Here is a 13676-nt window from a genome sequence, read left to right as displayed (position 1 = left end):
CAAGAGAAGTAGTCCTTTTTATATAGAGGAGAATGTGGGTAGCTCAGGTAGCGTAGATGGTCGTTGGCTTGTTCGCTGAGCTGGGCTGCCCAGCTCAGCGAACAAGCCAACGACCAGAAGTAGTCCTCCGCACTTTCCATGGTACCATCTCACTCACTGTTGCAATGCACTATTCATAACCTACGCCGACGTCTATTGGCTAACTAAAACCCATATTGTATCGTTTTTCGGTCGGCGAGATGTGGTTGGCACTTGGTCCGGCTCTGGCTCAGCAAAGGAAAAAATCGTTCAGCTGTAGCACCCTTTCGGTGCCTAGCTGCCGTTACGACACGAAGGAGGCACGAGGGCTGGGATACTGCCAGGTCGCCCAAACCTAGACAGAGGAAGTCGAGAGACACAGAGGTCGGGTTCGAACCACGGACCTTCCAGTCAATAAAGTCACGGTCCAACTCGCCCCCTGAGCAAACGAACAAAGTCGGTGGGTGTGTGAATGTTTCAACGTTCATGATGACAACTGCAACCCCCAAACATCTCAGTAGATTGGCGGTGCAGCGTCACACGTAATTGACCTGGCTGCTCCAGTTTGCCCAGGCCTCGACAGGATTCAAGAGTTCCGGGGTAAAAAATGGATAGTGGATGAGAACTACGGTGTGAAAGCTCAGATATGGTTGCACGGATGAGGTGGACGTCGTGATGAGTGATCAGACATAAGCCCAGATCTCACAAGATCAGTTAGTAGTAAAAGAAAAAAGCCAGAGGCTTCGAAAAACGACCTGAAACAGAAGTCGAAATGAAAATTCGATGCTTCTCTTTTGATCGGTATGAGTCAACAACCCGCAACAATTTAGCGTGCCTTGATATGGAGGGTCACTTCACTGAAGTTTCATCCAAGTTACAAAGAAGTACTTGACAGTTTAAAGCTCTTTGGAGCTGGCTAACCTCGTGCATTTCTTGAGGACTGTACCGCGAGCACGAACTGGACTTTTGATGCATTAAATCAAGCATGAAAAAAGTACGGATCATGTTTTCCCCACGGAAATTCGCATCTCCGAAAGGGTCACCAGTCAATTCCTGGAAGCTTTTGTCTGATAGAAACTATGTTTCAGCTTAGTAAAAACACCACTGGAAAGTGGCGGTGCTCACTGAGCATGTTCACGCACTCGTGGAGGCGAAATTCCATAGGCGTAGCTCGATTGACAGCACAGTTGAGCGGTACTCACGTGCTCAAACCGCTGTGGATAGAAAGGCGGGAATCAGCAAACCAGTATCACGTGCCAGCGACATGGTTTTGAATGTGACCACGGTCACACTCGGTTGTGCCATCCTTATATGGCAACGGAATGTGAGCTCAAGAGAGTGGGGTGGATTGGAAAGGTTTGAGGTTTACGGCTAGTCCCAATCTACCGATTGCTTCTGGCCACGCAAAGGACTACAAGGGTATAAGTCGACATTGGTGATTCCCATGGGGTTCGTGCACGGAAGAGAAACCATGGTAAATTGTGTTCGTGTTGTGTGCTCAGAGGACATGCGTGATCCATGTCACTTCGATTCCTACGACTCGGTGGCAGTAACTGTCATTAAGGCATGACTCAGATTTCCAGGTGACCAATCAAATCACGCTACGGACCTACCAATCGCCTTAGAGCTATCAGGTACTGCATAGAAACTACATAAGCATAGGCAGAAGAGGCGGAAACTACCCACTTAATTCCGCAATGACGATGTTACCTCGACTGGTGATGAAACGTTTGCAATCCATATGCCAGGCTCGGTAAACAGACCAATAACCAACATTCAGGTTTTATCTTCTATCGTGGACCGTGTTTGGTGGTTGACAACTCGGAGTACCCCCTTGAGGGATTAGCTGGACCGACCGATTAGTATTTAGTCGTTTGATTATGCCTGCTGGAACAAGTGGCTCTATCATGGGTTCAATCGATCGTTACAACCAGGACAGTTACTGAGTCGTCGTTCGATGGGTCGGGCACACGAATCACATCGCTCAAGCGTGAACACGTTCGCCTGTTCAGACGTGAAAATCCAGGTGCATCCAAAGTGCGTTGGTCGAGCAGTGGTAATAACGCGCTCGCCTAGGATGTCAGATGTCCAGGGTTCAAATCCCGGCACGGCCATTGGATACGCACCGCTGATGAGCTCTAATAAGAGCGAAACTCGAGTCCAGTGCTTCCCTTTGGTGTGGACTCACCAGAATAAGTACGCCAGAACTAAGTACACCAGAACAGGAGGATGACGGTTCAAACGAAAATATGAACAAAATACTAGTCCCGAAAAACCCCCAACTGGAACTACATTTTCCATTAGATGCGGAGCTTGGACACCAGATCATAGACTACTCGTACGCTTCCACAGTAGTGTACACCGTCACACTAGTAGTTTTGTAACCGAAAGGGAGTCTGGTCTGAAAAACTAGCTACAGAGGCAAAAGGCTAACTGCTCGGCAAAACTGTTCACTCAGTAGCCAAGACGTTGGGTGTTCAAGGTCCATTATCCTCGCGCACAAGCGTTACCTCAGCTTATGTTTTGTGTACAAAGTAGAAAAGTTTTCGTACATTCCCAGGTACGCTAGTCCTCACCATTTCCACAGCCTTTCTATTCACCCATACGTCTCAATCTACACGGAAGCTGACGTGTACAGATCCTCCAACCAACTCACCGCAACTTCTTGTGGGATATACCTTGTTGCATCAAGAAGCGACGGTGGCTGTTCTAGGGTCTGGCGCCCAAGAGGTGGGCGTTCGGGAGCACCAAATACCGAATTTCCTGCCATAAACCTGACGCCACATCTCTTGCCTCGGTTACAGCGGACATCTTCGAAGGATACAGCTTTTCAGGCTCCACATAGGATCCTTGAACACACATGTTTAGCATGTGGGGCTTTCGATAACTAAGCTAGCATCTCGTTTCCCGGTAATGATATGATCTGAATCACAGTGTGCACCAGAAGGACTGACAATCAAGGATAGGGCCTCGCTCTTAATGACCAGCTTCGTGATCAGAATGACTACATGGCTGTCCGTGAGTATGAAGGACTCCAGGTACCGCTGCACCTAAACTCAGCACGATGGGTGTTCGGAAGAATGCGGTAAAGGACATTCACTACAGAGTCAAAGCTGCACCAATCACTGAATAGCACCTTCGATGAGCTGACATGACCTCCCGCTGGATGGTAGGGTGACCAGTTCATAAGCCTTTTGCGAATCAGAGGTATGATTGGTTAGTGCGCTTAAACAGAGAATGGATAGCGAGGGTTTTTATGGAAGTTGACAATGAGACAAAAGACACGGCTGTTTATAGACGTCCAGCAAAGTAGGAAAGCTCGTTACGCGAACTTAAAACCAGGTACATGCCGGAGCAACACGCCAAAGTCGATGGCTTTTAGGTAGGGAAGTTGCGGTAAACTCACATCCCGCATTCAAGATTCTGAGATGTAGTAAACATTCAGCGATTGACTTAAGAGCTCGTAAGGTAGAGGCTGCAAGGAATACAGAGAAATGAGATCTGAAAAAAAGACGTGAACCGACGAACTTGAGCGAGGGAGTACGCCTTCGATGTAACTGGGTTCTACAGCAGAATAATTACTGAAGACGGGTATGGAAGCTAGGGGATAAGTATGAGGCGTCAGCAGCAGTTTAATTTTGCCTGTCTGCTTTCCTTAAGGATGACACCACGCGACGGCTCAAGGGCATCACCATCATCATCATCGTAGGCATCAGAAAACAGCGAACTTGTTGTACAGCAATTCTAGCTGGTGGAGAAGGTAGCTACGCATTGGAGTCGGGAACCGAGATAAATGATGCGCAAATGCAGGGGGAGATCGGAAGGGGAGCCATGTATCGAGGGTAACAGCTTGGATACATGAGCGCCATTGAGGGCGCGACTGAGCCATGTCCGACAATGTCTCCAACCCTTAATGTGTTCCACCTCGGGGTCCCCATCAAGGAAGAAAGCAGTGACCAACGCAGCTGAGTTTTATACTTCGCTGCCAGGCCATTGTTTGACCGTTTCTGGCTCCCTTCCAACCTTCGCGTGGTTGTGCGTAAAGAACTTCTCGATAAAGTCTGTCGACTAGAACAAGACTCCTCAAAGGAGTCCTCAGCAAGAGCCTTTGGCTCAAAAGCCAAGCCGTGAGGCAGTGCTGGTTGACATAAGACCAATAAGGTAGTTCAACTTTCAGAGACATGTAGCAACATATGTTTGGACATTCAACCTGAAGGGTCAAGCGATTGTGTTGGTCAGGCCTGTAACCTAGTACGACACTATGAGTGTCGCGCAGACATCCACGCCCCCTTACGTCTCCAGCACAGTTGAACCATTATCAAAGCATGCAAACCGTCACTTTGCGGTATTTTTGCAGTTATGCAGCTTCCCATCTAAACGGCAACTGTTCTACACGAACAAGGAACCAATATACACGTCGGACAGTCTGCCCATCCCGACAAGAGTGATGCGAACCGAACTGCATTGCCCCAGACTGAAAGAAATCAATACCGGGCATTGTGCAACTATGCCACGCGGGTCAAGTGACCGAACGCAACCGATCCACACGGGGCTAGACATTAGATTAAGTACTGTAACGGTTGTCATTGTGCCAACTTACGTCGGAAGATTCCATTACACTGGATCGATGTCGACTGTTAGCCTGGTCCAGCTCCAGGGCCTGTATGGCATCAAAGTCGGAGAATTTGACGTGGACCACGTTGTTTTTTGTTCCGAGGCCGTTGTCTACCGTGGGCTAAGAGCAAATGGGATACGAGAAAAAAGACAGCAGTACGAACAGCGGCAACATAGTGATCTAAATTGTGTCCCTAAAACGGATTTTGAACAGCCTTTTAAAAAAAACGAAGGCTGAACGAGAAAAAGACGATACCACCAGGTTCGGTGAACTTTTCGATTAGATTCGCGTTTTGCAGCGTCTCCAGACGGATACGGTGGGAATCACGCAGTCCCCATCCTAGAAGTCGATTGACACCCTCTGCCAAGTGAGAAGTTGGCCACCAGCTCTGAATCAGGCACGAAAAAAAGCAACCTCTTCGGCAAACGATAGTTCAGCAAGTGTAATACATGGATGGCTTAAACTACGCAGCTTCTGGTGCTGGACACATTCTTCGATGGAACCAACCGAACTTCGTTACGGATTCGCCGAACTCGAACGGACAGATAAAATTCGATACGATGAAGACTGAGACACCACATTTTTGATGTCACTAGACAGCAAAAACGCAAAGAATCGATACGAATCGAGTTGAAACAAAATCGAACCGGAAATCCACAGCACTGTAATGAGAACAATTGAGAAAAATCTCGAACACAGGAATTCCGGACCCAAGAATCTTCCAGACGACATGTGATGAATGGTCAACAAATGGTCTGTCAACCAATCAGAAAGAGGCGAAGACAGAACCAACAAGTAACCGGCTGGAAATTCAACGAGGGTTAAATTGGCACCTAACTTGTCTGTTGATCTGGTTGATATGCGGCCCGACGGCCGAAACTGGGTCAACAGAAATCAGGCCACATATTCATGAAAAATAGCTCATAATGACGTCAAGGTCACTTGAAACAAGCCGGATAGTTGAAAAAGTTGGATAATTCGTATCCACAAGGGTCCGGGAAGGATAGGAAACTCGATCGGTCGACAAAAGTCCGGGAGATCGGGCTAGTAAAATGCTCGTTTAGCTTGCCGAATGTACGGAGCCCAAACCCCGACACGGTCCAGGAAATGTACTGTTGATGAGCTCCAAGAAGAGCAAAATTCAAGTGCAACATTTTCTCCAGGACAGGAAGAGGGCTACTCAACCGATGTTGAAATGAATTATGCAGCTAGCAATCAGGTTTGGAATACGCGGACGACATCATCACAGAAGAAGGCCTCAGTATCCTTCAACAAACTGATGACTGTTTATTAAGCGCCACCGGGACATTAGCAAACAGCGACAAAAGCGAGTTTCTTTGTAAAACGAATTTGGTGCACCTCTGGAAATAGTATACACCTTAATTAACCGTGAACGACCATATTCCCGAATGGCTAGATAAAAGACGAAGAAATTACCACATGTACACACAAAGTGTTGGGATAGCGTTCTTCCAATGCCGAAAAACGCTGTGGGTTAAAAGAGAGATCAGCCCACGCAAGAAACTTCGAGTGTTCCCGACTCCTGTCCACCTTGACCGATAGAAACGGAAGACTTTCGGATAATCGAAACATGGGGCGCGGTGGCTCAGTGGTTAGAACGCGAATTTACTGACCGGAAGGTCCGTGGTTCGAATCAGACCTCTGCCTCTCGACTTTCCCTGTCTAGGCTCGGGCGACCTGGCAGTATCCCAGCCCTCATGCCTCATTTGGGTGGCATAGCAGCTAGGCACCGAAAGGGTGTTACAGCTGGGCGGTTTTTTCTACACCGCCCAGAGGATTGATGAAAACCATTCGACCTCCCGTATCCTCACAAAAATACGCCGCGTCATATCCTAAGATAAAGAAATAGATCCGAAAACGCCGACCAAACCACTACATCACCCTCGGGGATTACACCACTTGAGTACTCAGTCAAAACCTCGGATCGTTACTGCCAGAACGGACTTGAAAAGCTTGGACCTATGGTATCCGCCATTAAGGTTGCAACAGGACACTTCGGCTCATTGAGATATTGAAACCGAATCACACTCCCGGCGCCAGAACAGGTGGAACACCAATTCCGTGGAGTGGAAAATGAAATCGAATGTGGAGACAACTACTCTCAAGTATTGTGAACTTTGATCACGAAAGTTTTAATTTTTCCACTCACCTGAAGAGGGTCGCCTCAGTATGACAAAGTCTGCCTCCAAGCTTAGCATACAAACAGACAGCCTAGACAGACACGTGCGAGAGCAAACAAGACAACAGACAGCGTAAAACTCCAGTATTTAGGTCACATTGGTCGATAACACGACACCCCTGTGATGAATAGGACAGCCGCTCATTAGATTACCTAATCAACCACTGGTCACATGCTAGTCGAACAAAATTGTGGCTTTGCGTGCTGAATATGCAGATGGGACCGTCTGAACTTGCGAGATCATAGCCGAACAAATCTGCTATTTTGCTGTCAATGGTGTCGACGTGTTCCGAACCGTGATCGAGGAGAATCCAGTAAGTGTTCCCATTTGTGAGCACAAATGAAGGGTATATATTTGGGATATCGGGCAGCGAATGTATGTTCCTTTGTTCATATATAACGTTTTGTGAGGGCCTAAACCGCGCATCCACTTTAGGTGAGATTAGGAAAGGCTTCTTGTGGCATCATCGGGACGGAAATTGACGGCGAATTCGAAGAGTCCCGTGTGAGGCTTCAATACGGATCAATGAAACGGCGATACATGACCTTATTCACTCAAGCATAAGATTCGACCATCATAAGCATGCCATCTTTCGTTTGTCTTCTGGAACTCTTCTAAACGAGTCTTCATAATCTGGAAGATGAGAGATTTTGACCTGACTCTAAATCATCAGGTTCTTGTTGGGTTCAACCGGAACAGCACAAACGAGAGATTCGGCCGGGTTCCAGGGGAGTCTCCAGCAAAACCGAATTGGTTTTCAAATGAGTATATTTCGCTGAAACCTGGGACTGTTTTTGTGCGGCTGTCAGCTGATGGATTCGACAGTTGATTAGGCAAACCAGTGGTTAACTCCGGATAATGCCTCGGCTCAGTTCCCGTTAAGACAAAAGAACCGCCACGCGTAGTAAACGCCCAAAATCAGGTCAAAAACACGTACAGCGCATGGTATTTCAAAAAGGAAAACATTCCGGAAATTCTGACGCCTTTTGGATGCAGTGTCGGCAACCAGCATGTGATGGATACGGAAACATGACTGGCTGTCGGCTCCACACTTTTGGCCAATCAGAGCTCGCCTTGGATGCTGGACCGGCAAGCGGCCCGACCTTCTGGCCAATCGTGTGCGGGTTAGGTCTCTTGGTCGCAGCAGCACCTAACTGCGAGCGGTAAAGTGGTTTTGGTGCGGAATTTTGCCCAACATCCATGTATACAGGTCGACTCAGTTTCTAGGGCTGGGCTTATCGCGTGAAACTGGTTGCGCGTTCCCGATCGACGTTTATCAGCATTTCCATGTCACTCATATGTGGCTTTGATAGACCAGATGTGAGGACCAACGTGCCACTGCAATTACTCGACTAACGAATGACAAAACCCAAGATAGCAGCTTCTAGGAAATCTTTCCGAAGGGAAGCCAATTCATCGGAGTGCAACGGCCTCAGGTTTCTCGGAGAAGATTTGAGAGCCAAGTGCGCCAAGCTCGGTGGACAGATCGATGGCCATGGTTTAACAACCAGGGTGGGTCGAGCATTTAAAATGATGACCCTGGACACAGAAACCCAAAACAGGCAGGTCAAGCAGCACATGAAATACCAAAGGACACTGGCTTTGTGGCAAAGGAGGTGAGTCCAATCGTTCTGCGAATTTATTCAGTCTTTTTACCTACAGACCCATATTAGAACTACATTCGATGTTAATACAGTCATTTTGGACTTTTTCATCTTTGTTCGGATTCTAAAAATTCCCAACTTAACTTAACAGATGCTTAAGGAATGTTGATTTCGATTTGTCAAAAAAATCCTATCAGAGTTTTTTCCTGGTTTACTTGCAGAGTTTGGTTGGGTGGATTTGTTTTTTTCTCTCTTCATATTCAAGACGGAATGGGACACATTGACAGCATAACGAAATGAGGACCAACAGGCTACTTTTTCATTTTCTTAGTGAGCAAAGTGACAATAAACATGTCGACCATGCATTCCTGATTGGTGGAGAATGGCGTGTACCAGCCAATATGGTCAGAGCTAGGGGGAGGGGCTGGGAGCTTGAGTTGCAGTAACAGCCGTTAAGCTGCCAGCCGGGCTGGGCAATCTGACGGTCAAGTGACAGTGGGTGTGGACGGAATTGCTTGCTTGAGTGGGATGGAAAGTTGGACTGGCTTGATCCGCGTAAAAATCACCAGGAAAAACGGGGAGATTTTTGGCAGTCGCCCCTGACACTTCAACAATCCGTGCATTTTTTCACAGCAGGCTTGTCGTTTGTTTCGTTCTTCCGGAAAATTCAGTGATGCGCGAAAAACACGGGGAGCAATCACATGGTGTGTTCAGTCGAGTGACCCTTGTTCGGAGATCTCTCTCCATGGGTGGCGACTGAAACCTGATTCGTGACGGATGTCACTGGTATCCTTTATGGTAATATTGGAAATATTATCTTTAAAAGTGCAGTGCAGCAAAGGTATGATATTCCAGTAACGGATAAGAGTAGTTGATCAGCGTTTATGTCTGACGGGATGAGATCTATGGTACGGACTCCATCACCCTCGTCATCAACACCGACGCTTCACTGCCGTAGTGTCATGGTCGTACATGGACTGGGATACTGTCGGGGCGCCCACACATAGACAGGAGGATGATTAGGGTCCTCAGTCAGACCCTAACCGGGGACATCCCCCAGTATAGCTCAACAGGTCGTTGACGTGCGCAAACCGTCAGACCACAGTAAGGACCAGTCTCTTCGTGACGGATGGCACGGAGTATCGAGAGGTGGCTACCAAAAGTGAATGAGGCGACTCAGTCATAAATTTCGGCATCACCATCATCAGCTACGTATCGACCGAAGGAAAATGAACAAATTCCATTGGAAAAAAGACCTGCTTTTTCGAGGGCTTTAGGGAGGGTAAGCCAGCGTCTTCGGAAGCCAGAAGGCACCCCTGGCCGGTCCTAGTTTGTTTCTTTAATGAAGCACTATAATGTAAAACAACTTCGTGTTGCAAACATCTGTTTCCCAAAGAGAGACATAAAAATTCCGCGGGTTCATGACCGGGCTGGTGATTCATTCACAACGTTTTCTCCGTGCACCTGCAGTTGCCTTTTTTAATCATATAAACGGTTCTTCCTCTCGGGAGAGGTGTATGGGCACCAAGACGATTCCTTTTTCAATTCACAACGTGGAAGAAACTCACGAGGTAGGTCGACAGCAGTGTGTATTCTCCCGAACCAGCAGTAAGAGGGACAAGTGGCCATTTTTCGGAAAGCTATCATGTGGAGAAGTAGATCAGCGGAGATGACAGCGTCGCACCATTTCATCGGAATGAACGGAGGCAGGAGACACGGGGGCGGGGATAATGCTAGGTTGCCCAAGCCTACACAGGAGACGTCGAGAAGCAGAGGTTGGGTTCGAACCACGGACCTTCCGGTCAGTATATTTGTGCTCTAATCACTTGGTCCACCGGAATGAACAGCTCCACATAACTCCAATTCAAGCTCTCCTGGAATATCAGTACCGCTTTTGTGTACGGGCTCAACCAAAATATGAGTAACAGGGAACAGATAATGGACTGACGAGATTCATGGTATGGTATATGAAGGTTGACATTAGCTCCCATTTGTAGATGGGGTTCATGAAACATGATTACCCAGAGAATGAGCGTGCCACGAGAGCGCTTAATGCGAGCAGCGCAGTGTCCGTACACGAGGTGACGATCAATGATGTGCTATTGATCGATCGATGTCTGAGTTCAGAAGTGGGGGGTCATCAAACTGAGTGCACCGGCGAACTGAACGTGCGCGTGTATGCACTAGAGTGGGGGTGTAATCAGCCCTAAAAAACGGCGTGCAACAGACCGAAAAGGAGGTACAGTACGAACAAGTGAACAACCGGAATTTCTCTATTTATTTGATTTGTAAGTTGGTAGTGAAAGTGGAATATCCTATCGGAATATACTACTCATAAGGTTGCTGAAAACTGCGTGACCGTTCGCGACTGGCTTAGCCTCCCTTTTTTAAGGGCAAACGAGTGTATTTTGTCACAATATCCTATCATTTTGGATTTTATGAATCTGAAATGAAAAAAATGGATAATTTGAGGAAAAGCCCGTGACGAATTGATCATAGGAAAGACAATCAGGGTTGCGTTTATGTGATATTCGTCTACAGCGAAGCAGCCAATTTCCAATGCAAGGTATCCAGGAATGACCACCTGCTTCGTTTAAGCCATTAGCTCACTGGCTTTCGTCTCCATGGTGATCCAAAATAGTTGACCACAGGAGGTCTCGCATCCCTATTGACTCTTTGTCTAGTAAACAAAGAAAACCGTTCAGCTGTAAAACCCTTTCGGTGTCTGGCTAACGTGTCATCCGAATGTAGCAGGAAGGCTGGGATACTGTCAGGTTGCTCAAGCCTAAACAGAGGTGCAGTCGAGATGCACAAATCGGGGGTGAGATGGCTTAAGTGGTTACAGCGCGAATTTGTTGACCGGAAGGTCCGTGGTTCGAACTCGACACCTGCCTCTCGGCTTTCCCTGTCTAGGCTTGGGCAACCTGGCAGTAGCCCAGCGCTCGTGCTTCCTTCAGGTCGTATGGCAGTTAGGCACCAAAAGGGTGCTACAGCTGAACGAACACTGCAGAGATCGGGTTCGAACCACGAACCTTCCGGTCAATAACTTCGTGCCTTGATTGAGCATGGCCTCGTTCATTCCTTTCCATTCACCCTCCATCCCATGTTTGTCATCAGCGTGACTGTGCGTTTCCAGTAGTATTCCAGCCAAATAAGCTCGGTACTGTTGCCCTGCTGAAACTAAAAAGTTGAAGAACAGAATCACGCCATTTGGATATACTTAATGCTGAGGGGACGCGAAGTAATGACCGAGCCCGTACAGTGGGATGTTCAGAGTCAGAGGAAACGGCAATTGATGCTCTGACAGACACACGATCCATCTGCGTCCACGACTGGCTTGCGGCTGGTGGTCCTGAAGTGGCTCGGCGTTTGCGCTAGTGCTACAAGTTCGTGCTGACCGGGAACAGATGACACATACACACACACACAAGTGAAGAGGTCGCTACCAATTATCCGTGCGCTGAGCATCGACTCCAAATCTACCCCCCCATTGAGCTTCTTCCGGACTTGGTCATTCAACTTGGACATTCATATCACCTGCCAGGGATACTACATGCCGATTGAGGCAGTCGCCAATCAGTCAGTCACTTCAATGAATCAGCTATAAACCGTGTACCACAGGCACGTTGGATTAGGCTACGACAGATAGCTACGAATGGATACGGCATAACAATCAATGCCTATCCACCTACGATTGCTTTCTTCACTATTCGGTCGTTTCTGAACAATATCCATCTTGTTCGCACTGTCCTACCTTGTAACCTGACTGACTGAAGCAAAATAATCGGGAAGGTTAATGCTTAAGGGCATTGATTGATATCACCTCACTGAAGCACCGATCCCCCTGCGATCGATCCGTTTCACAAGGACAGCAAAAACTGACAATCGACGAGATGTCACTATTTAACTTACTTTCATAAGCACAGTAACGAACTTGAATAGACGAGTGAACAGTCACGCAAACAAAAGGTCGATCCCAGAGTGGACAAACATTGCCTATCGAAATTTCTGTGCACAGACCGTTGACTGAGCGAACCGGATCGACAGCGTTTCATTAGTACCTAGCTCTCAGGAGTTCAGCTTGTGTGATATTACGCTGGAAACTTCGTTTGGATCAACTAAGTGACCCGCAGTGTCATGCATGAACCCTACACTAAAAATCTTTGCGACAAGGATTCAGACGGTTGCAGGACACCAGTCCGTATACAGTCCTCGGTTAGCATTGCGTCGAGGACAATTCGTTTTTTTTTCGATATAATTTCAACGATCATTTATATATATATAAAATATTTGTTATATATGCTATATTTAGGGTCAATTCGATGAGGGCCCCATGACGGGCGAAACAGGTCGTAGGCTGTCGACGGAATTTCAGCAACCTCATGAGTAGTGCATTACAAACACACGTGTACAGCGATATCTCGACTATCGTAGCGACTGAAACATGAGGCAGCATGGTGCAGCACATTCGGTAGCTTGAGTGCAGCATAGACGAGAGATTCAGCTGGGTTCCAGGTGAGTCGTTTCTCGCAAAACCAAATTAGTTGCCAAATGAGTGTATTTCGCTAATCTGTTAGGATTGTTAAGAAAACCTCAGGTGATATCAAACATGAGGCTCGGGTTGAATCCACTGTACGCAGGTATTGAGTTGAAAGCGAAAGGAAAAAGCAAAACACACTAATTTGCAGGCAAATTTGGCTATGGTAAGAGACCCATCCGGAACCCAGCTGAATCTCTCGTCTATGCTGCACCAGGCCGCCTCATGTTTTAGTTCGTCCGCTATTCGAGATAGCGCGAGACGTTGTATAGACGTAATAAAGCAACCTGTATAATGTACCGTGATGTCTCGAATATCGTACCACACGAAGCACGAGGGCGGCATGGTACGACACATTCAGTTGCTTAAGAACATCATAAAAGACAGATTGAGTCTCCCGCCAAGGCCAAATTCATATGCGAATGAGCGTATTTGTCGAAATGTGTCCGATTTGGGTTCAAGTGGAACACAAGGTTGTCGGAAACTTGGAGTCCTCGCCTACTTGATGAGCCAGCTCGAAGAAGAGCGAAACCGGTCGTAGGCTGTCGAACGAAGCGTTTTCAGCAATCTTATGAGTAGCGCACATGGAAGAAAAAAACTTTGCGGTTGTGAAACAGCACCGTCAACATTGCCACTGATGTGGAGACGATGAGCGAAGCGTTTCATATATATATATATATATATATATATATATATATATA

The 13676-nt window shown here is 47.3% G+C and overlaps 2 protein-coding genes across 2 annotated transcripts in view; one reads left to right on the top strand and one right to left on the bottom strand.

Moving 5' to 3' along the window:
- T265_09629 (hypothetical protein) overlaps positions 1–13676 on the bottom strand; it is a gene marked incomplete at both ends in the record, with an annotated part of 62808 nt that overhangs the window by 10013 nt on the left and 39119 nt on the right. Inside the window, one exon of the mRNA XM_009175758.1 lies at positions 4619–4753. Within this exon, the coding sequence (XP_009174022.1) occupies positions 4619–4753 (135 nt within the window). The remainder of the gene's footprint in view (positions 1–4618; positions 4754–13676) is intronic.
- T265_09630 (hypothetical protein) overlaps positions 8194–13676 on the top strand; it is a gene marked incomplete at both ends in the record, with an annotated part of 18438 nt that continues 12955 nt past the window's right edge. Inside the window, one exon of the mRNA XM_009175760.1 lies at positions 8194–8450. Coding sequence (XP_009174024.1) covers positions 8194–8450 — 257 coding nt within the window. The remainder of the gene's footprint in view (positions 8451–13676) is intronic.

This window comes from Opisthorchis viverrini (genome assembly GCF_000715545.1).
Source record: "Opisthorchis viverrini unplaced genomic scaffold opera_v5_289, whole genome shotgun sequence".
NCBI classification, from domain to species: Eukaryota; Metazoa; Platyhelminthes; class Trematoda; order Opisthorchiida; family Opisthorchiidae; genus Opisthorchis; species Opisthorchis viverrini.
This window is presented reverse-complemented; position numbering and strand designations above follow the sequence as displayed.